General features: G+C 48.1%; 1 protein-coding gene across 1 annotated transcript in view; it reads left to right on the top strand.

Moving 5' to 3' along the window:
- Positions 1 to 22,320, top strand: part of LOC310712778 (uncharacterized protein) — an 84,684-nt gene extending 62,364 nt beyond the window's left edge. The window contains exon 6 of the mRNA XM_083516119.1: positions 18,680 to 22,320. Within this exon, the coding sequence (XP_083372245.1) occupies positions 18,680 to 21,192 (2,513 nt within the window). The 3' untranslated portion in view covers positions 21,193 to 22,320. The remainder of the gene's footprint in view (positions 1 to 18,679) is intronic.
- The last annotated feature ends 606 nt before the right edge of the window (positions 22,321 to 22,926 follow it).

Raw genomic sequence — 22,926 nt, 5'->3', positions numbered from 1 at the left:
GTCTCGTATCTGGAACTCGTCGCCCTTCGCCGTGCCCTTGTGCACCTCTGCCATCTTCGCCTGCGCGAATGAGTCGTCCGTCAACGCCCGTCGCACCGCATCCAGGTCTACTGTGGCTGAAGCGCACGCCCACGCTGTTGGCGCGAAGATGTGCATGGCCGCCGCTGGCGTCGCCTCTTCGAGGTACTGCGGTTTTCGGGACAGGGCATCCGCCATGATGTTGGTGTCGCCCGGGACGTACTCAATTCGGAAATTGAAGTCAGCAAAGAACTCCGCCCAACGGATCTGCCTCTGGTTCAGGAACCGAGCCGTGCGCCAGTGCTCCAGATTCTTGTGGTCCGTGCAGACCTGCACCGTGTGCTTGGCGCCGATCAGGAAGTGCCTCCACGCCTTGAAAGCTGCATGAATGGCAAGCAGCTCCCTATCCCAGATGGTGTAGTTCTGCTCCGACTTGCTGAGCTTTCTGGAGTAGAACGCCCCCGGCCTCCAGACCCCCTGCGGGTCCTTCTGCAGCAGTACCGCTCCCACTGCTCTATCGGACGCGTCTGTCTCCACCCTCAGCGGTCTGCTGGGGTCGATATGCAGCAGTTGCTCTTCCGACGCGAAGAGACGCTTGAGTGTCTGAAAGGACCGCTCCGCCTGCTCCGTCCAGATGAATTTCTTTTTCTTGGAGCTTAGCGTGTCCGTAATAGCTGCCGTCTGCATCGCGAACCCCTTGATAAACTTGCGATAGAAATTGGCGAATCCGACAAACCTCTGGACCTCTTTCCGGTTGCGCGGGCTCTTCCAATCCAACACCGCACGAACCTTGGCGCTGTCCATGGCTAGCCCCTTGTCCGACAGCTTGTAACCCAAGAAATCCACCTCCGTCGTGTCGAACTGGCACTTCTCCAGTTTGGCGTACAGTCTATGCTGCTGCAGCCTCTTCAGCACCTCCCGAACGTCCTGGTCGTGTGCTTGCTGCGAGTCAGAGAATATCAGGATGTCATCCAGAAAGCAGACGCACTTCTTGTAGAGGAGTCCCGCCAACACGTGATGCATAAAAGCTTGAAAACAGTGAGAACCGTTTTGCAAACCAAACGGCATCACTCTGTATTCGTAGGTGCCCAGAGGCGTGAACATGGCTGTCTTCCACTCATCGCCCTCCCTCATGCGGATGAGATTGTACGCTCCTCGCAGGTCCAACTTGGTGAACACGCGTCCCTTGCGCACCGTCGCCAGCAGGTCGTCAATCCTGGGCATAGGGAAATCGGAGGGCTTGGTCATTCTGTTTAAGAGGCGGTAATCCACGACCAATCTTTTTTGGGGCGTGTCCTTTTTCTTCACGAAGAAAACAGGACTGCCCCCTACTGCGCTGGACTCCCGGATGAAACCGCGCTGCAAATTGTGATCGATGAACTGTTTGAGTTCCTGTAGTTCGTCCTCAGACATGGAATATAGCTTCCCCTTCGGCAGCGTCGCCCCTGGCAGGAGGTCAATCTTGCAGTCATATTGCCTGTGCGGTGGTAGCTTGTCTGCCTCTTTCTCGCAGAAGACCTCCAGAAAGTCCGTGTATTTGTGGGGAACTGCTTGCAACGTTCCCAACTGCAGTTGTGAGTCCTCCTCCTCCCCCTCCTGCCTGGGCAGGATGCAGTGTTCTGCGCAGTAAGAGGAGCCGAAGATCAGCTGTCTCTGGTACCAAGCCAGCGTTGGACTGTGCCTGTCCAGCCAACTCATGCCCAACACAATGGGCGTGTCCGACAGTCGGGTGACATTAAAACTGATGACTTCCCTGTGGTTACCAAGTTGCATCACCATTGGTGGCGTCTGCTTCACCACCTGCCCCCCTAGCAACTCTCTGCCATCCACTGTGACGACTTGCAGGGGCAGAGTGGCAGGCAGCAGCTTTATAGCGTGCTGCTCCACAAAATCCTGTGCTATAAAGTCTGCGTTGCTTCCAGAATCCACAGAAAGCGGCACTTCGATGGTGACTCCATTGGGTAGCTGGAGAGACGCTGTGAGTTGCACTACTGGTTTGGGTGGGAGGGGGTCCGTGGGTTGCAATATCGCTGGGGACTGCTTCACTGATGCGTCTGGCTGGGCCCCAGTGCCTCTGTCTCCAGCCAGACATCGTCGTTTCCCTGCTGGGCTTCGCTGCATTGCGTGGCCACTTTCACCGTTGCGGAGACTGCAGTGTGCTTGGAGCTCCTCTGGGGACACTCTTTCGCCAAGTGTTGAGGGCTCTCGCATATGTAACACTTCCTGGTCCCTCTAGGAGGTTTAGTCTTGACTGCTGTCGGTGCAGAGGCTCTGCTAGCTGACTGAGCCCTGGCGCCTCCCACTTCCATAGGTTCCACTCCCCCTCCTGGCGGAGGTGTGGATTGCGCACGCGCTGCTTCCCTTGGAACGAAAGAGAAACTTCTCGCTGCTTCGCGCCCTCCACGTCCTTCATCTCTGCACCATGGACGTTCTTCCAGCCTCACCCCCACAGTCAGCGCCCTTTGGACCACCTCCTGCGTGCTTCGGGGCCTCTCCCCCCTCGCAATTTCATCCTTCACAGCAGAGCTGAGACCCTCCCAGAACAGGTCCCTGACTGGGGGCGAGTCCCGGTCCCATTCCAATGCACTGACCAGCGCAAAAAAGCGGGCGTGGTACTGCCGGACGCTCGCCCTCCCTTGTTTCAGTCCATGAATCTCCCGTCGGGCAAGATCCACATCAATGGTAGACAAAAAACATGCATCCATCGCTTTGATAAAGGCATCTGCACTCTGAAGCGCCGGATCTTTATCCCTCCACAAATTGCGCAGCCACGCTTTCGCATCCCCATGCAAATGGGACAGTATAAACCCCACTTTCTCTTCCTCATCTCTAAAGTCTTTTGCCAGCAGTTGCAGTGCGCACATCACATCTGCTCGAAAGTTGGGGTACTGTTGTAAATTCCCATCGAAGTGAGCCACCAGCCCTCCTGCTCTCCGTGCTAACCCAACCCCCTCCGGTCTGGGTCCTGGCTGCCCATGCTTAACCCATGCTTCAAACCTGGCGTGGAGATCTCGGTAGGCGGCTGCCGCATCCTCCTCCCTTTTCTTGGATGCCAGTACCTCCGCATTCAATTGGGTAACTGCCTGTTGCAGCGCTGAAACTTTCTCTGCTTCCGTCATCTTTGCCAACCGTCGTGAGCTTGCTCCCACACACCGATCCCCTCCTCCAGCTGCTTCTGTCTCCGCTGCGAGGTATCAGGTGTCAGAAGCTTGAGAGACGGGTCTTACTGTCAGGGCTGCCGCCCAGTCCCAGCTCACATAGGACCAAGTCAGCCAGCGTTCAGTTTCAAAGAGTCTTTATTGGATTACAGGTTCCATTTCCAAACTGCAACGTGCAGCCCTACTTCTTCTAGGTCAGAACGACGAAGACCCGTCTGAGTCTCCGCCTCTAGCGCACCAGCTTAATACCCTAGCCTTGCTCCACCTCCTGCGCCTTTCCTTCCGTCTCTGGGTCCTCCTGCCCCCCTGGGTCTCTCCCTTCCTACTCTCTTCTGACGCGGACCCCCCTGACCCTTCCGCCTCCTTGCGGCGGGCTTTGGGACCCGGTTCACTCTCTGGGCTGCTGACTGCGCCAGCTTCCGTTACATTTGAACTTGGCGCGCGCGCCCAACTCTCCACTTTCCTCTTGATCGTTTCCTCGCTCCCCGAGGTGGGCGTGACTACTCCTGACTCATGCCCTCCCTCCTTCTGAAAGTCTCCGGAGCCCGATATCTGGTCCCCTTTCTCCCCGCTGCTCCCGGCTGGGAACGTGGGTCCCGATCTCCAACTGCTGCTTTCTGATCCCTCTCTGGACCCTTCTTCCTGGGGTGTCCCCCTGCTCTCCCCCCTTGCTCTGGCTGCTGGCGCTCCCTTCTGGGAATCCTCGGACTCGCTAGACAGGCTCGGTGATCTCGGGTCGTCATCCCCACTCATCCTTCCTTCGTATTCCTCCCCCTCGCTCTCTGTCTCCTCCCTTCTCTGCGTCTCTGCTCCTGAACCCCTGACAGGCGCGTTCCGTGTCAAGGGGCTGAAATTTAGCGTCAGCGTGGCCCCAGGCATATTCCAAAATCCAATGGACTCTCTCCTCAAAGGAATTCCCAGCGTCACACTTTTCTTCACTGATGTATTGATCACAGGGGCCAAACTGGGGGAGTTTGGGGACACACTCTGCACCGTCCTGCACTGTTTCCAGATGGCCGGCCTCAAGGTGAAGTGGGGAAAGCGTCTGCTAGGAGTTCAATAGGTGGTTTTTCTAGGATTTACAGTAGATGCAAACGGAGTCCACCTGACCGGGGACAAGATGAGGGCTATTTGCAACGCTCCTGCACCTAGGGTAAGGCGGTCAAAGATCTCGTCTTGAACTCAGTCCTGGTGCACTTGGACGAGAGGTTGCCGGTGGTGGTGGCATGCGACACCTTGCCCTATGGTGTCGGTGCCGTACTAGGGCACCAACTTCCGGATGGAAGAGAGGTGCCGGTGTCTTCCTTTTCCCAGACCCTCTCCACAGCCGAGAGGAGCTATCCGCAAATAGACAAAGGGGGCCTGGCAATTGTGAAGGGAGTAAAGAAATTTCACGATTTCTTGTATGGGACCCCCCTTTACTGTCGTGACCGACCACAAGTCGCTGCTTGGCCTATTCACACCCGAGAAGCAGACCCCTCAAATACTGTCACCCTGCGTCCTCAGGTGGTTGATTTTCCTCACCAGCTACCAGTATACACGGTCCACCAGCCTGGGAAGGCAATGGGCTACACGGACACCCTCAGCAGACTACCACTACCTGAGACCATCCCCGACCCAGAACCCGCACATGAGGTCATGAGCCTGGAACAGCTTCCTGACCGCCACATTCACGTGCTGGAAGTAGCACGCCACTCCATGAAGGACAGGGTCATCTCCCGGGTCCTGGACTGGGTGTGGTGGAGATGGCCCAGTAGCAACCCTGGGCTGGAATTTGTGGGCTATACAACCCGCAAACAGAAATGGTCAGCCCACAAGGGGTGCCTGTTATGGGGAAGCAGGGTGGTCGTTCCCCAGCCTCTGCGCCAAAAGGTCCTCACAGCCCTACATGAAACACACCCGGGGTTGTGAGGCCCTTAAGCTATGTGTGGTGGCCAGGAATTGACGGGGAGATAGAGGCCTGGGTTAAATACTGCCAGAGCTGAAAGGAGTCCAACCGAGCACTGTGGTCCCACCTGCATGTGGACTTCGCTGGCCCCTTCCAGGGAAGGACATTCTTCGTAGTGGTGGACTCATACTCCAAATGGCTGGAGGTCGCCCAGGTACCATCCACTTCCACAGCTGCGGTCATCCGAGTACTATGTAGGCTGTTCACAACCCACAGACTCCCTGACACCCTCATCTCCGACAATGGAACAGCATTCACATCACAGGAGTTCCAGTCTTTTGCAACAGAAAATGCCATCCGCCATGCACAATCAGTGCTGTTCCACCCTGCCACCAATGGCCAAGCAGAGTGCATGGTGTGGACCACCAAGGACACCCTCCGCCTCATGACACAAGGGGACTGGGAGTATCGCCTAGCTGCATTTGTCCTAGCCCAGCATAGCACCCCCAGCACAATGATGGCCGGAGCCCAGCGGAACTACTCATGGGCTGGCGCCTCACAACAAGACTGGACTGCCTTCACCCCAACAGGGCCCATGAGGAGGCAGCAGTGGGGGAAGGTAGGAACCCCTGGACCTTCCAGCCCCGCAACCCAGTGTACGCAAAGAACTTCAGGGAGGGCCTGGCATGGGTACCCGCCACAGTCACCAGGGCGACTAGTCCCGTGTCATACGGGGTGCTAACAAAGGGGGGAAAGCTTGGTGCCGCCACTGCGATCAACTGCTGTGATGGTTCCTGGGGGGGAACTGCAAGGAGGGCTGGACAGAGGAATCCCAAGGGGATAGCAGAAGGGTGAGGCCCATAGAGCAAGAGGAGCGGGTAAGGGAGGCAGAACTAGGAAGTCCAGAAGTGACCAAGGCCGAGCAGCCACAGGAACCAGAACCACAACCGAGTGGACCAGCGGCGTCCAACCCAACGACCCCGTCACAGCCGGCAGCCGTGGAACAAGAGCCAGAACCAGGAACCCCTACCGAGAGACACCCAAGACCACAAGACATACGTAGGTGACCGGCATACTTCAACGACTAGGAATGCTAACCTTCTGGGCACTGCGGGAACTTAGAGGGGAGGGGGGTTATGTACTAAGCTTGGAGCCTAGAAGAAAAGGCTAGTAGGATCCTAGAATGCAACAACTGATTGGCCTGCAGGAAAAGACCAATCAGGTTCCAGGAGGGAAGTAGAATCAGCCAATCAGACGGGACTAATTGTGTAAATAATGTAGATAAAAGCCTTACGTTGGGGGGGGGGGGTGTGCAATTAAATCACTGCTTTACAATCTGCAATAAAGAGCATGAAATCACTACAGGACTCCTGAGTAGATTTCAGAGAATCTAAAGCATCTTTGGTTGGGATTGTCCAGCAAGGAGATTGGAGATGGTTGCCAGTGAAAGGGTAGTTTAAGACACGGGGGGGGGGGGAGCTCCTTGTGAAAGGGGGGGGGCAGTTTTGGGAGACATTCCAGCCGTGGCATTGGCAGCCAGAAGAGGAATCCTGGAAGAGGACACTCCAGGCTCATCTGGTCCAACCCCTGCAATTCAGGAACCCCGGTTCTTAGTCCCGCCAGCTCCCTTGAACTGGGCAACTCAGATGCCTGGAGCAGCGCCCCGTTGGAGAGCAGCCTTGGGTCGCCTCTGGGGCTGGCCGGACCTTTTGGACGGATGTTTCCATCCCCCCTGCCTTCTCCTTGCAGGCCCGGTTGGGAGTTGTAGTGCAAAGCCCATTGAGGGTGCCTGGTCCTGGAGGTGGTTTTCAAGTTGGAACTATGTTTTGACCCTTGGCCAAAAGGAGATGCCACAAAGTGTGTGTGTGTGAGGGGGGTGTCTTTTCAGTGCCAGGATACAAGGTGCTCTCTTGACCCGGGAGCCCAATCCCTCTCCCCCACCCCTAGAAAAGGGGGTCTTCCCCTCATCCTCTCCTTGCAGGACCCCCCTTTTCCTTCCTCTTTGCTCAGGGAGTCGGAACCAACTCTCTCTCAAGGGACCCTGGAGCCAAACCCTTGCAGAGTTTTACTTCTCAAGCAAAGGGGGGGGGGGAAGGAATACATTCCTGTTGCTCTTGAGATGTACAGAAATCTCTTCTCCTGATTTTTAGCACCGCAGGCCTGCTGTGATGGGCTTCCTTGTCCCCCTTGCCACTGAAATATTCCATTTAACTGCCTCTTTGCTGATTGTTACGTTTAATTACTTTTCCTAAGGTAAAGATGTCACGCTGCATCTTTGAGACACTGCGCTTAGTGCTGCTTTTTCTGTTCTGGGTTTGAATAAAACTTCATCTGTGGACTTTTTGTGTGGTCCTTTCCTGCTGCTTGATATACAAGGGGCGCTGAGTGATTTCGTTGTCCGTGGCATTTCCAGCCCGCTTTTCTCTCCGGGGGCTCCAGGGGCCAGAGACATGGCTCTCCCCCGGAGGCCCAGGCAGAGAGAGGGGCTCCTCCTCCGGGACACGGGTTCCCCCTTCCCACGCACACGCGCCCAGTGCTCCTTCTTCCCGGGCCCCCCCGGACCCCCTCTTCTTGGGACAGGGCTCACTGCCCCGCAGCCCCCCCCAGGAGCCCCCAAGAGAGACACCCCCGGGTCCCCCATCTGGCCCCCCCTGGAAGGCTCCCCGCTCCCCCGCCCCTTCGCAGCCCCGCAGCCCCAGGCAGAGAGAGGGGCTCCTCCTCCGGGACACGCGTTCCCCCTTCCCACGCACACGCGCCCAGTGCTCCTTCTTCCCGGGCCCTGCCAGGCCCCCCCGGACCCCCTCTTCTTGGGACAGGGCTCACTGCCCCGCAGCCCCCCAGGAGCCCCCAAGAGAGACGCCCCCCTCTGCCCCCCCAAGACCCCCCCCTCCCCCTTTGCGGACCCAAGTGCGGCCTCTTCCCCTCCGAGGGAGCAGCTCTGCGCCTGCGCGGCGCCGGGAGAGTGAAGGGTTAAGGGGCGCCGAGCTGGCTTCCTAGAGAGGACAGGAAAGGAAGGCGGGCCGCTCCTCCCCCCCCTCTGACGTCCCTTCCGGCCTCGCCTTCGCCGGCCGGGCTCCTCTCGGGGGAAGCCTGCGGAACTCCCTGCCCCGCGACGCTGAGGTAAAATCCCGGCGTTTCCTCTTCCTCCTGCCCCGGACCAGGCCCGGGAGGGGGAGGGGGCGGAAGAGGGAGGGAGGAGCCTTGCCGGGGACAGGGAGGAGGGAGGGGGTTGGGGGGGCCCGAAAGGGAGGGTCTCTTGGCCCCGCTTCCCGGGAGTTTCCAGGCTCGAGGCGGGGGGGGCAGCTGGACGGGGGGGTCTCCTTCGCAAACTCCGCTTCCGGGGGGAGGGGGGCTCTCCCCTTATTTTATCTCCCCTTATTTTCCTTTCTGGCAAGAGATGCTGTTCATGTTTGAAAGGAGATGGGCGAAAGGGGGCATCCAGTACCCCCCCCCCATATCTTTTTATCCAAGATGAAATCCAGGAATCCAAAGAAGCGCCCAAACAGAAAGGAGGGTCACGTCCTCCTTCGCTTCCCTTGGCATCTGGCAATAACCTTAATTTTAACTTGGCATTTTCCCTGCCATAAAAAACGAGAGAAATATTTCTGCATCCCCCATCTGGACATATGCTTTAATTTCAGCACATATTTGTTTTGAAACAACATCAATTGGTATTTGTCACAGTAACACACAAATATTTTGTTTTCAGTTTGAAACCCTGTTTGCTCCCCCAAAACCTTCTGGTCTTCTCCTCTCATGTTCTTTGCTAACCTTTTCGTTTTCTGGTGATTAATTTAAAGCCTGCTAACATATCAGATGCAACACAGATGGAGCCTGTGTGTGTGTGTGTGTGTGTGTGTGTGCGCGTGCGTGTGTGTGCGTGTGTGCGCGCGCGTGTGTGTGTTGTTTCCTCTTGTTTTTTGAATAACTTTTTATTGGGTTTTATAAAGAAGGATCATAGGTATAATAAAGAATAGAATTAAATAAAGCAACTCTTCTCATGCCATTTGTATATCAGAAAAGCAGCATAATTAATTTGCGACATCAGGTTCATTGTCAGTGGTCAGCGTATGACTTTTGGGTTAATGAATTGGTTTGAACGCGACCAAAAATAAAGGGGAAACACAACAGAGTGAACAGAGAGCATTCCACATGGCAAAGCCCTTGTGGTTGTGCTTCGATTAAGGGAGAGTCATGGGCCTTTCTCCTCTTCCATTGCCAACTAAACAATATAAAGCGTTGGTCTGTTGATGAACTTAGGCCCAGAAATGAACTGGCAACCAATGCAGGTATTTTAAAACAGGAACTACATGTATGCCAAAGGATTTTCGTGGGTCTTCAATGAGGAGGGGTAGATGCCACCTGTCAGGCTTCAGGGAATCCCATCCCTCCCCCAGTGGCCAGCCAAGAAGTAGACAACAAGAAGAGTTCCTGCCGAGTCCTTTATTCAATATTTACAGAGAGAGACTTTGAACAGCGCCTCTTCACTGCAGTAATGGCGTTGTTCTGAGTAAAGTCCCACCCCTCTGTCTCTCCTCTTCTACGTCATCCCTGCGTCGGCTGATCTGTGCTTTCTGCCTCTGAGCTTCCTGTTCTCCTACTCTCAATGCACGCTGGGTCCTGGGAGAAGGAGGGTCAGGAATGCTTTCTGAAGACACAGAGTCTGTCAGCTGTCTCTCCCCTGGTGCTGCTTCTTCCTCCTGCTGCTCCTCTCCCAATATTTCCCAGCTTCTCCCCTCTGCAGCCTCTGAACCATGACCTTCTGCAAACCACTGTTGTCAATCTATACTGTCCTCTTCTCGGGAAGGTTCAGGAGGAGGGAAGGGGGTCTCCAGCATTCCTCTTGGGTCCAGTCCCTGACCCCACCTGAAGCCTGTTGGAGAAAAGGTGGGATAGAAATGCCATTAGTAAAAGAGGGAACCCAGTTGAGAACCCAACCGCTGCATTTGGGGCCAGTTTCCGAGGCGTCTTCCAGGGCAGTTCCACCCAGAGGGATTTGCCACCGTCCCCTCGGATCCAGAGCAGGAAGTCCCCAAGGGACGGTAGCTGGAGCTAGACATGAGCCCTGCTGCTCACAAAGCCACCCAAGCAGATATGGCTGGGTTGGGGCGAAGCTCTGGACTATGAAGTGGGGTTGGAAGGGACCCCCACTATTGCCCTGGCTCCAGATTACACTTCATATAAATGACTCACTTGTCATTCACAGATCACAGGACTTCTTCCTCCTCCTCCTCCTCTCCCTACACTTGCTCAGGGAACATTCTTCTTCTCTTGGTTGTGGACACACAGAACTTGGCAGAGGAACAAGGGGCTCCTTCCGATCTCTTGGAGATTTCCGGAGAGCCCAGATGGATGAGCAAGACTCAGCTGGCCCTGAAGCAGGAAGAGGCCATGCCATGGAAACGGGGAGCAGTGAGGGATTCTGGGAAAACTCCATGCAGAAGATCCTGGGTGAGGAGGACACCCCTTGCTCAGAGGTGCAGAGCCAGCAGCTCAGGCAGTTCTGCTACCAGGAGGCCAAAGGACCCCGAGAGGTTTGCAGCCAGTTCTACCACCTTGACCATCAGTGGCTGAAGCCAGAAAGGCACACGAAAGCTGAGATGCTGGACCTGGTGATCTTGGAGCAGTTCCTGGCTGTCCTTCCCCCGGAGATGGAGAGCTGGGTGAGGGAATGCGGAGCGGAGACCAGTTCCCAGGCGGTGGCCCTGGCCGAAGGTTTCCTCCTGAGTCAGGCAGAGGAGAGGAAGCAGGCAGAGCAGCAGGTGAGAGAGACTTTCCTCTGGATACTCCCAAGGGGCTCCAAAGAGGAGGGAGAGTATTCCCAAATCATTTCCTAATGGTCCATCCTTTTTGGAAAGATTATTATTATTATTATTATTATTTATGACACTCATGTGGCTGGGTGCCTTCCAGCACATATAAAAGCATAAGAAGACATCAGGTGTCTTCTAAAAGTTATGCAGTTTTTTTATCTCCTTCTCACCTGATGGGAGGGCATTCCCCAGGGTGGGGGCCACTGTGGAGAAGGTCTTCTGCCTGGTTCCCTGTAACTTCACTTGTCACAGTGAGGGAATCAGCAGAAGACCCTCAGAACTGGACCTCAGTTCATGGAGACGCTCCTTTGGGTATACTGGGCCTTTGAGGCCGTTTAGGGCTTTGAATTGTGCTGGGAAACGTTCTGGGAGCCAGTGAAGATCCTTGAGGACCAATGTTTCATGGTCCTGGCAGCCAACCCCAGACACCAGTCTAGCAGAAGCAGGAAGCAGCTTTCACCTCTGTCCCCCGAAAGCGCTTGCCTCTGCCATTCCTTCTCTAACCCTTCTCCCCATTCTCTGTTTTGAATCCTTGTTGCTCTTTCAGAGGAAGGATCCTTTGGCAGAAATGGGTCTTGCTTCTTCTGAGGCAGAGAAGACTCCGCTGGATGCCAGAGTGAGGCCTCTGGGTAAGGAGGAAGGAGTGTTTTCTCCCCCGTTTTGTCACATTCTCTTGGTTTTGAAACTAATCTCTGAGTTCTTTGCATCTTTTGAGGGAAGACACCTGGAGCTCAGAGGGGGGGGGGAGATGTATTTTTGCACAGCTATTATATGAAATTGGTACAAATGAGTCCAAATGTACTCAGGTGGTAAGACTTTTACTGCAGCTGGTTCAATTCCACAGTTTATTATCTCTTCCAGAAATGCCTGTACATTAGTCCAAATTGAGCTCTGATTGACAGGAGAACCTCTGCTTCTTAATGGCGGCGAAGGAGGGTTTTTGGCAGGCGAAGGGCTTTTGCACTCAGCGCCTCCCTGCCTCTCGCAATCCATACCGGAGCCGGAGCCTGGTACCGAGACGAACTGGGAGTGAAGCCCGTTCCCCCCTGTCCCTGGGGGCAACTTGCAAGGAGAATTACCCTCAGTCATCCTTGTTTTTCCTTTGCCAACGATCTCCCGCTGCCTCCATTAAAGCAGAGCGGGACCGTAAGCTAGGAGGGGAGACTTGGACAAAGCCCCATCTGTACTTAGAGATGCACTATTTCACCTCTGAGAGAAGCAGGCACTCACGGTTTCCACTTACCTTGGTCTCTCCCAGGTGACGGAATGATGCCCCCAAGACCTGCTCCTTCATCTTTTCATGGTGGTGGAGGGGAGGCAGCAGCTGTGGACCCAGATCAGGTAGGGGGAAGGAGCCTTGTGGGGAAGGACTGCTTGGATGCAGACTGGCAGGACACAGTTGGATGCAGAGGAATGGTGGGAGGAGCCAGAGAAGAGGGAGCCAACTGGGAGGAGGAGGAGGAGGGGTCTGAAGCTGGAGAGGGAAGAGGGCTCAGGGAGCAGAGGGAGTCTGTGGCAGAGAGCAGCCCAGACTCCGAGGCAGAAGCTGCAGCAGGAGAGAGGGATGAGGAAGGCAGAGAGGGGTCTGGCCGCTGTAGAAAACAACAGAGCCAAGTGAATGTTCTCTAAGAGGACAGCCTTTTTCCTGTTCTGTTAGGGTCCAGTGTGCTTTGAAGATGTGGCTGTCCATTTCACTGATGAGGAGTGGGCGTTGCTGGATCCTGACCAGAGAGCTCTCCATAAGGAAGTCATGGAGGAAAATCGTGGGATCTTGGACTCTCTCGGTAAGGCTCCCTATTGGATCATCCTATCTGTTTTGTAATTCAAGACATCTCTCTATGTGACGAACCTCTGATATTTCGATGGGGCTCAACAGCGCCACCCACAGCACCTGGGATGTTAACACTCCCACAGCAAACCTTGGATGGATGGCTATTGATTGTCTTCCCTGTGAATATTCTTCCTCCAGTTTTGCCGTTTAAAACCATGATCAGGCTATCTGAACTGCCCAGGCCTTCTTAAATGTAGGCTTCAGAGTGATTTGAGGTGTTGAAGTAGCTTCAGTCAAGTTTCCTGCTTTTGTTCTTGCTTCTGTCTCTCTCTGGTTGACCAAAGAGTCGCTTGACATTGGAGATGGCACAGATTCCACGACTGAACCAAACAAACTCCATCCCAAAACAGAGCCAGGCTTTTTGAATCTCAGGCAGTGAACCCTGTAGTAACAATAATGATAATTTTATTATTTTTACCCAACATCAAACATTAAAAACTTCCCAATACAGAGGTGCCTTCAGAAGTCCTCTAAAAGTTGCATAGTTCTTTCCTTGGCATCTGATGGGAGGGCGTTCCACAGGGTGGTTGCCCCTACCGAGAAGGCCCCCTGCCTCGTCCCCTGTAACTTCTCACAGTAATGTAACATTTAAGTACAGTGGTTCATCGGTTTAAGAACTTAATTCGTTCTGGAGGTCTGTTCTTGACCTGAAACTGTTCTTAACCTGAAGCACCACTTTAGCTCATGGGGCCTCCTGCTGCCGCTGCGCTGCCAGAGCACGATTTCTGTTCTCATCCTGAAGCAGAGTTCTTAACCTGAGGTGCTATTTCTAGGTTAGCGGAGTCTGTAACCTGAAGCCTATGTAACCTGCTATACAACTGTAAGGTAACTTGAATAATAATAATAATAATAATAATAATAATAATAATAATAATAATAATAATAATAATTAATAATACTGATATGAGAAGTTTCTGCTGCACTCTGAGATGTCGAAAATTTAAGAAAACATTCAAATTGGTTTAAGGTGATGCACATCATCGTTAAATGTTTAGCTGCTACACACATTTGTTCAAAATACAAAAAAAAAAATTCAGCACATAGAAGTGACGCGCAGCGTAAATTAATAACGCAAAGTTTTAAAGAATTAAGAGCTTTACTGAGTTAAAATAAACTTCTTCATAAACAACATGGTTCCAAACAGGTTGACTGAGATTCCATACTGACTCTGCTCACAACTGAGGCACACTGACTCTGACTGAAATCTTTCAGAGAACACACAGAGAAACTGGCTGCTAAGTCACATGTCAGAGTGACTCAACAGTTAGCAGTTAGGCCTGAATAACTCTAGTAGGCCCAATTGATTGTGCAGTCCCAGCACTTCCCAGCCTGCTTTGCTGCTTCTGCTCTCATGTGTCTTTGTCACATGACAAGAAGTTAATGTTTCCCATTTTTATTCCTCTGCTCTTACATCGCCCACCACAAGGCAGCTGACTGACCAAGTCAGTCCAGAGTCAATGTTCCCAAATATTTCTCCAGCTCTTAACATTTGTTTAGATTTATTACTGCATACTGAACAACTTAGCATATTGAATATATCTTAATTTTAACAAACCCACCCGAATCTAATCCGGTTAAACCCAAACCAGCAAATCACTGACTTATTAGTAGATAAAAGTGGTAATGAACCTTAAAATCCTAACATGGAATGTAAATGGTCTGAATGAAAAAGCCAAAAGGAATAAAATAGTAAGTGTATTGAAAAAGAAAAAATTGGATGTAATCTGTATTCAAGAGACTCATGTAGCTAAAAAGCATAAACATGTTTTAGTAAATAAGCATTTGGGGACGGAATTTATAAACTCTACGGAAGAGGAAAAAAAAGGAGTGGTAGTATATGTAAATGAAAAATGGGAACCAAAAATGATATACAAGGATGAGGAGGGAAGGATACTGGGGGTTCAAATCAGTTTTCAGGGAGAAAAGATCAACGTGGTTAACATTTATGCCCCAAACACAAACAGACCAGAGTTCTTCAAGAAATTAGAACAAGTATTATTAGAATTAGAAGACAACAAGACGATATTATTGGGAGACTTCAACGCGGTGCCGACACCAGAAATTGATAGACAAACGGAAAACAGAAAACGAAACCAAGGAGTTACCGAAATCATTTCAAGATTTGGAAGAAAACCTAGATTTAATAGACATATGGAGATATAAACACCCAACAGAAAAGCAGTTCACTTTCTTTCCAGAAGTACTCAAAAGTTGGGGTAGAATAGACCAAATTTGGACCTCAAGAGCACTTACCTTAAGAGTAACAAGCTGTGAAATCCACCCAAGAATACTCTCAGATCACAACTCGATAACTTTGGGAATCAAAGGTGTAACACATGGAGGTTTTAGATGGAGGTTAAATGAATATTTATTAGAAAATGATGATGTTATTGAAAAGGCCAAAACCACCTTAAAAGAATATTTTGATTTGAATCTGAACACAGGAACAAACATAGATGTGGTATGGGACGCCAGTAAGGTGGTAGTAAGAGGTTTATTTATCCAGCAAAATAATTACAAGAGGAAGATAAGACAGCAGAAGAAGGAAGAAATACTTAAGCAGTTAAGAGAGTATGATAAAAAATTAATAGACCACCCGAAGGACGAGCAAAGCATTCAAACAATAAAAATGCTACAAACACAATATTCGATGCTGACGAGTCAAGAAATTGAATGGAAAATCAAGCTAATGAGGCAAAGATATTTTGAGTCAGCGAACAAAACGGGAAAATTTCTAGCCTGGCAATTGAGAAAAAGACAGAAACAGAATACGATAAACAAAATAAAGGTAGATGAAGATCTGATAGTAGACCCAATAAGAAAATAAAAAAAAAAATTTGAATTCTATGAGGAATTATATAAGAAAGGAGAAGAAGACCCAACCCAAATAGAAAGATATCTAAAGAGATACAAAGGGAAGACCATCACAGAAGAAGAAAGATCTCAACTAAATAAACCCATCAACATAGATGAGGTCCAAAACGTGATAAAAAAAATGAAAATAGGGAAATCTCCAGGCCCGGACGGCCTCTCGGCTAAATATTACAAAGTTCTAGGAAATCAATTATTACCAGTGCTCTGCAATACTATGAACAACATCCTAAGAGGAGGGAAAACACCTGAGTCGTGGAGGGAAGCTTTCATAACATTAATTCCAAAACCAGATACGGACAAAATGTGTATTAAAAATTATAGGCCAATATCCCTATTGAATAACGACTACAAAATGTATGCCGATATCATGGCAAACAGATTAAAAAAGTGCCTGTTAAATCTAATTCATAAAGACCAAGCAGGCTTCCTACCAAATAGATTCTTGAAGGACAATGTGAGACACACTATAAACTTAATTGAATATTTGGAAACTAACAACGACATACCAGCGGCCTTGATCTTCATAGACGCAGAAAAGGCGTTCGACAATGTCTCTTGGTCGTTCTTATTAAAGACTATGGAAGAAGCAGGAATAGAGGGAGAATTTCTGAAAGGAATACAGGCAATATATTCAAACCAATCTGCCAAATTGGTAATAAATAGTAATCTTACAAATACATTCCAAATTGGAAAAGGAACCAGGCAAGGTTGCCCCCTCTCCCTGCTCTTATTCATTATGGTCCTAGAGGTTTTGGCAAACAAAATAAGATCAACGCCTGAGATCCGAGGGATCAAAATAGGATCAAAGGAGTTCAAACTAAAAGCTTACGCGGACGACCTGATGTTATCTTTAGAAGAGCCGCAAGGAAGTATCGAGAAGGCGCTGGAAATAGTAGAGGAATATGGTAGACTAGCAGGATTTAAATTGAATAGACTAAAGACAAAAATGTTAACAAAGAATCTGAGAAATGATATGAAGGAAAAATTAGAGAGACAACACGGAATTAAAGTGACCAAAAAAATAAAATATTTAGGTATTTGGCTTACACCCAAAAATATAAACTTAATCGAAGACAATTATACAATGACCTGGAACAAAGTTAAAAAAGATCTGGATGTCTGGAGCAGAGTTAACCTTTCATGGTTGGGTAGGATGGAGGCAATAAAAATGAATATTCTCCCCAAGATGTTGTTCCTTTTCCAAAATATTCCGGTTATTAGAGGGACTAAAATATTCAAAGACTGGCAGAGAACTCTCTCAAGATTCATATGGCAGGGAAGAAGGCCAAGGATCAGATTTAAATTACTCACAGATCGAAAGGAGAGAGGAGGGCTCGCGGTACCCAACCTAAAATTGTACTACGAAGCTGCCTGCTTATGTTGGGTTAAAGATTGGATAACCCTGGAGAACACTGATTTATTGGAACTCGAAGGCGCAGATAACAGGTTTGGTTGGCATGCCTACCTTTGGTTAAGTAAAGGAAGAGCACATAAAGGATTTTCGAGTCATATTATTAGAGGTCCTCTGTACAAAGTCTGGGAAAGAAACAAAAAATTGTTAGAACCGAAAACACCCTGGTGGTTGTCCCCAACAGATATCTTATCAATCAAAAAAACAAATTTGGGAGAGCAAAGTTTGACATATGAAGATCTACTGATAAGTTCCCATGAAAGCTGGAAATTAAGACCGTATGAGGAGTTGAAGGGAAAGTTGAAGGGTTGGTTACAGTACCATCAGATTAATGCAATATGGACGGAAGACAAGAAAGTAGGAATGAACGAAAAGAAATCCAAATTTCAAATTGAAATAATAGAAAGTAAATCTAAGTTACTATCCAAAATGTATAATATCTTATTGGAATGGGATACAAAAGATGTAGAGATTAAAGAAGTCATGGTAAAGTGGGCAAGAGATTTAGGTCATAATATAGAATATGAGAAATGGTTGAAATTATGGAACGAGGGAATAAAATTTACAGCAAGCGCTGCAATCAGAGAAAACTTAGAAAAGATGATATACAGATGGTACTTAACGCCAGAAAAATTAAACAGGATGTATAAGACTGGTAACAAGGCCTGCTGGAAATGCAAAACAAATGAAGGGAATTTCATACATATGTGGTCGACATGTGAGGGAATTAAAAAATTTTGGAATGAGATATATGACGAGTTAAAAAAAATATTCAGATACACATTTCCCAAAAAACCAGAGGCCTTCTTACTAGGGATGGTTGGAAAAGAAATACCGGGAAAAGATAAAACCCTGTTTCAATACGCAACAGCTGCGGCTAGAATGCTAATTGCCCAAAATTGGAAAAGTTCAACTTTACCAACGGTGAAAGATTGGCAAATGAAATTATACGATTTTATAGAATTGGCAAGAATGACGCAAAGAATCAGAAATCAAAAAAATACAAAGTTAAAAGAGGACTGGAACAAATTTATGGTCTATATTGAGGGTAATTTTAGTAACTTACCAACTACAGTAGGTTTGACTTAAATCTTCCGATGCTACAAACTAGAAATCAATACCAGCAGTAAGATAAAATTACTAAAAGTAGAAACCCGAAATCAGGAGGGAAGGAAGTCGATGCTAGCTAATTGTTGTATGTTTTTATCTTCTGCACATTTTTTCTTTTCTATTTTTCTTTTTTCTTTTTAGTGTCTTTTTGGTTTTTTGTTTAATGATTCCCTTCCTTTTCTTTTTTCTGAATTGGTTGTTTTTCTTTGGATGTGTATGATGAAGAAAATACAATAAAAAGTATTTTTTAAAAAAATTAACAGCAAACTTTCCCGCCTTGGCCACCTTTTTCAATAAAAGCACATTTTATTTATGAAGATAGTACAGATGCATATTTAAATTTGAACAAAATGACATTACCAGGTTAAGCTGTACTTTTAAAAACCTGAGAGAGAAAACATCTAATATTCAACTTGATTTGTATACGAAACTAGACATTTTTACAGAACAAAAGGAATGTTATAACATCTAACTCGCTTCTGTTGTTCCCCTGTCCCAAGCATTAATTAGCATTGTTCCGTAATTTGGGACTGCACTTCTTCCCGAGACTCTAATCCGTTTGCCTCTTAGTTTCAGGTCGTGATGAATTGGAAATGAAGAACAAGGGAGACCACAACGAAATCCACAGAGTGGTGGAGCCATATCAGGATTCAGACTGTGGAGAGGGCTTCAGACAGAGCTCCCATTCCACTTCCCATCAAAGAAATCCCATTGAGAAGAAACCCTATCAGTGCTTTGAATGTGGAAAAAGCTTCACCTGGAAACAGAGTTTGGCTGCCCATCAAAGAATTCATACAAAAGAGAAACCCTATCACTGCTTGGAGTGTGGAAAGAGCTTCAGTCACAGTCACAATCTCACTTGCCATTGTAGAATTCATACAGGAGAGAAACCATATCACTGTGTGGAATGTGGAAAGAGCTTCAGACACAGCTCCCATCTCACTGCACATCAAAGAATTCATACAGGGGAAAAACCCTATCACTGCTTAGAGTGTGGAATGAGCTTCAATCAGAGGGCTAAGCTCACTTCCCATCAAAGGATTCATACAGGGGAGAAACCCTATCAGTGCTTGGAATGTGGAAAGAGCTTCAATCAGAGGGCTAAGCTCACTTCTCATCAAAGAATCCATACAGGGGAGAAACCCTATCAGTGCTTGGAATGTGGAAAGAGCTTCAGTCAAAAAAGCAGTTTCACTTCCCATCAAAGAATTCATACAGGGGAGAAACCCTATCAGTGTGTGGAATGTGGAAAGAGCTTCGGTCAGGGCTCCCATCTCACTTCCCATCAAAGGATTCATACAGGGGAGAAACCATATCACTGTGTGGAATGTGGAAAGAGCTTCAGACACAGCTCCCATCTCACTGCACATCAAAGAATTCATAAAGGGGAGAAACCCTATCAGTGCGTGGAATGTGGAAAGAGCTTCACTCAGAGTACCCATTTCACTTCCCATCAAAGAATTCATACAGGGGACGAACCCTATCAGTGTGTGGAATGTGGAAAGAGCTTCACCAGGAAAGAACATCTAACTGTTCATCAAAGAATTCATACAGGGGAGAAACCGTATCAGTGCTTGGAATGTGGAAAGAGCTTCATTCGGAGTGCCGATCTCACTTCCCATCAAAGAAATCATACAGGGGAGAAACCGTATCAGTGCGTGGAATGTGGAAAGAGCTTCACCAGGAAAGAACATCTAACTGTTCATCAAAGAATTCATACAGGGGAGAAACCGTATCAGTGCTTGGAATGTGGAAAGAGCTTCACCTGGAAAAAAAGTCTAACTGTCCATCAGAGAAATCATACAGGGGAGAAACCGTATCAGTGCTTGGAATGTGGAAAGAGCTTCATTCGGAGTGCCGATCTCACTTCCCATCAGAGAAATCATACAGGGGAGAAACCGTATCAGTGCTTGGAATGTGGAAAGAGCTTCATTCGGAGTGCCGATCTCACTTCCCATCAGAGAAATCATACAGGGGAGAAACTGTATCAGTGCGTGGAATGTGGAAAGAGCTTCAGTCAAAAGAGCAGTTTCACTTCCCATCGTAGAATTCACACAGGAGAAAAACCCTATCAGTGCATGGAATGTGGAAAGAGCTTTGGTCAGGGCTCCCATCTCACTTCCCATCAAAGGATTCATACAGGGGAGAAACCCTATCAGTGCGTGGAATGTGGAAAGAGATTCACCTGGAAAATAAGCTTCACTTCCCATCAAAGAATTCATACAGGGGAAAACCCCTATCCGTGCATGGAATGTGGAAAGAGTTTCAATCACAGCTACGATCTCACTTCCCATCAAAGAATTCATACAGGGGAGAAACCCTTTAAGTGCTTGGAATGTGGAAAGAGCTTCACCTGGAAAATAAGTTTCACTTCCCATCAAAGGATTCATACAGGGGAGAAACCCTTTAAGTGCTTGGAATGTGGAAAGAGCTTCACCTGGAAAGAAAGTCTCACTGTCCATCAAAGGATTCATACAGGAGAAAACCCCTTTCAGTGCCTGGAATGTGGAAAGAGCTTCACCAGGAAAGAAAGTCTCACTGTCCATCAAAGAATTCATACAGGAGAAAACCCCTTTCAGTGCCTGGAATGTGGAAAGAGCTTCACCAGGAAAGAAAGTCTCACTGTCCATCAAAGAATTCATACAGGAGAAAACCCCTTTCAGTGCCTGGAATGTGGAAAGAGATTCATTAACAGCTCCACACTCACTTCCCATCAAAGAATCCATACAGGGGAGAAACCATATCAGTGCGTGGAATGTGGAAAGAGCTTCAACTGGAAACTGAGTTTAGCTTCCCATAAAATAATCCATACAGGGGAAAAACCGTATCAGTGTGTGGAATGTGGAAAGAGCTTCACCTGGAAAATAAGTTTCACTTCCCATCAAAGGATTCATACAGGAGAAAACCCCTTTCAGTGCCTGGAATGTGGAAAGAGCTTCACCAGGAAAGAAAGTCTCACTGTCCATCAAAGAATTCATACAGGAGAAAACCCCTTTCAGTGCCTGGAATGTGGAAAGAGCTTCACCAGGAAAGTAGGTCTCACAGCCCATCAAAAATTACACACAGTCGAGGAATCATATCAGTGTTAGGAATGTGGAAATCTCATTTCATCAAAGAATACATACAGGGGAGGAATCATATCAATGCCAAGAGTGTGATCGGAGGGATTTATGAAAGTCTAATTTTTAAAGTTCTCTAAAAAAATACAGTTGTAGCTCTTAAAAGGACTTAGAGCTGGCTGAAAACGCTAAAATCAAGACAGGCTTCGACAAGTTTGTTTCTCTTTGAAGGAAAATATTTCTTCTACTCTGAGCCACTTAAAGAGAATTGGATTCCTGCAAGACAACCACTCTTATCTGGACACCTAAATTGCTGGGTCCTCTTGGACACATTCTTTCTTTTTTCTGTTTTATGGTTCCTCTCTTAAAGTAATTATTTGCTTTATTTGTTTAACTCGAATCTTAATTTAAGAAATTGGATTTTATGTTAAACATCTTATGTGTTATTGGGTATCAGGCTGGAAGGAAGAGGGAGGGCTGGAAAACTGCAGGAAACAGGATCTCTTAGGAAAGAGTTATTCTGTGACCTTGACAAACTGAAAAGGTGCTGCTGGAAAATAGGCTGCTTTGAGAACAAGGGAGAGGGAGATTTTGAATATGGCAGTTCAAAAACAGTTAACATCAGGCCTGTGTTAAATTTGGAGAAGCTATTAGCCCGAATTGATAAAAATCATTAAATGGTGACAAATTTGACCACTAAAGTAGAGACACTGACAAAGAAAACAGAAGCACTAGATATCTCCATGAAAGGAAGGGAGGAGAAGTCTGAAAAGCTGGAAGACCAAAAATGGAAATCAGAACAGGAGAAGTAGGATTGATGTGGACGGTTTGCTTTTTTATAAAAAAAATTATTGGTTTTTCACAATTTATATAAACACAAACAATACACAATACAAACAAACAAACAAACACATAAACAAACATGTATAATTTCAAATCCTTTTTTCTTAAACCTTACTTCACCGACTTCCCCATACCTCCCCTTTCTGCATCCCAATTTCCAAATTTGTTTCAGCAAATCCTCCCCCTTAAGTTTATCTAATTTTCCCTTGTTCTTTTCTTTTACTTAATCTTTTGCAGCTGTAATCCCCTTTTTTCTATAACCTCAACATTTTAGCACTCATTAATTTTACAATATTTCTTAAGATAAATTTTGAATTTCTTCCAATCTTCTTCCACCGTCTCTTTCTCCTGGTCTCGGATTCTGCCAGTCATTTCAGCCAGTCACATATAGTCTATCACCTTGATCTGCCATTCTTCCAGAGTGGGTAGATCCTGTGTCTTCCAATACTTTGCGATGATAATTCTTGCTGCTGTAGTAGCATACATAAAAAAGTCCTATCTTTCTTTAACACCAATTGGCCGACAATGCCCAAGAGAAAGGCCTCTGGTTTCTTGGGAAACGTACATTTAAGTACCTTTTTCATTTCATTATTGTAGTGGTTGGGAGTTACTCGTGCGTAATCCTGCCCCGTTTGAGCATCGGATTGCCTGCTTATACCCTCCGGACTGCACAGCCCATCTCAGCGTGGCTGCCCTTAGTCACTCGTAGAATCTGTCTGTGGGTGTTTCTTAAAGCGCTGCCAACATAAGAGCTGTTTGACGCCCAATCGTTTCCGCCTCTCACTGCGCGGGAGTCTCCTGTGCAGGGTGGGCAGTGGGGTGCTTGGGCTCTCCTCGCTAACTTCCAACGAAGAGTCTGGGAGCCCCTGCACCTCCCTGTCCCGTTGCTCTCCCTGATCCCTGGTGTTACACTCATTCTCT

This window comes from Podarcis liolepis (assembly GCF_965112155.1).
Source record: "Podarcis liolepis genome assembly, chromosome: 7".
Lineage (NCBI taxonomy): Eukaryota > Metazoa > Chordata > Lepidosauria > Squamata > Lacertidae > Podarcis > Podarcis liolepis.
The sequence above is the reverse complement of the archived record's forward strand: the minus strand, read 5'-3'. Positions and strand labels throughout refer to the sequence as shown.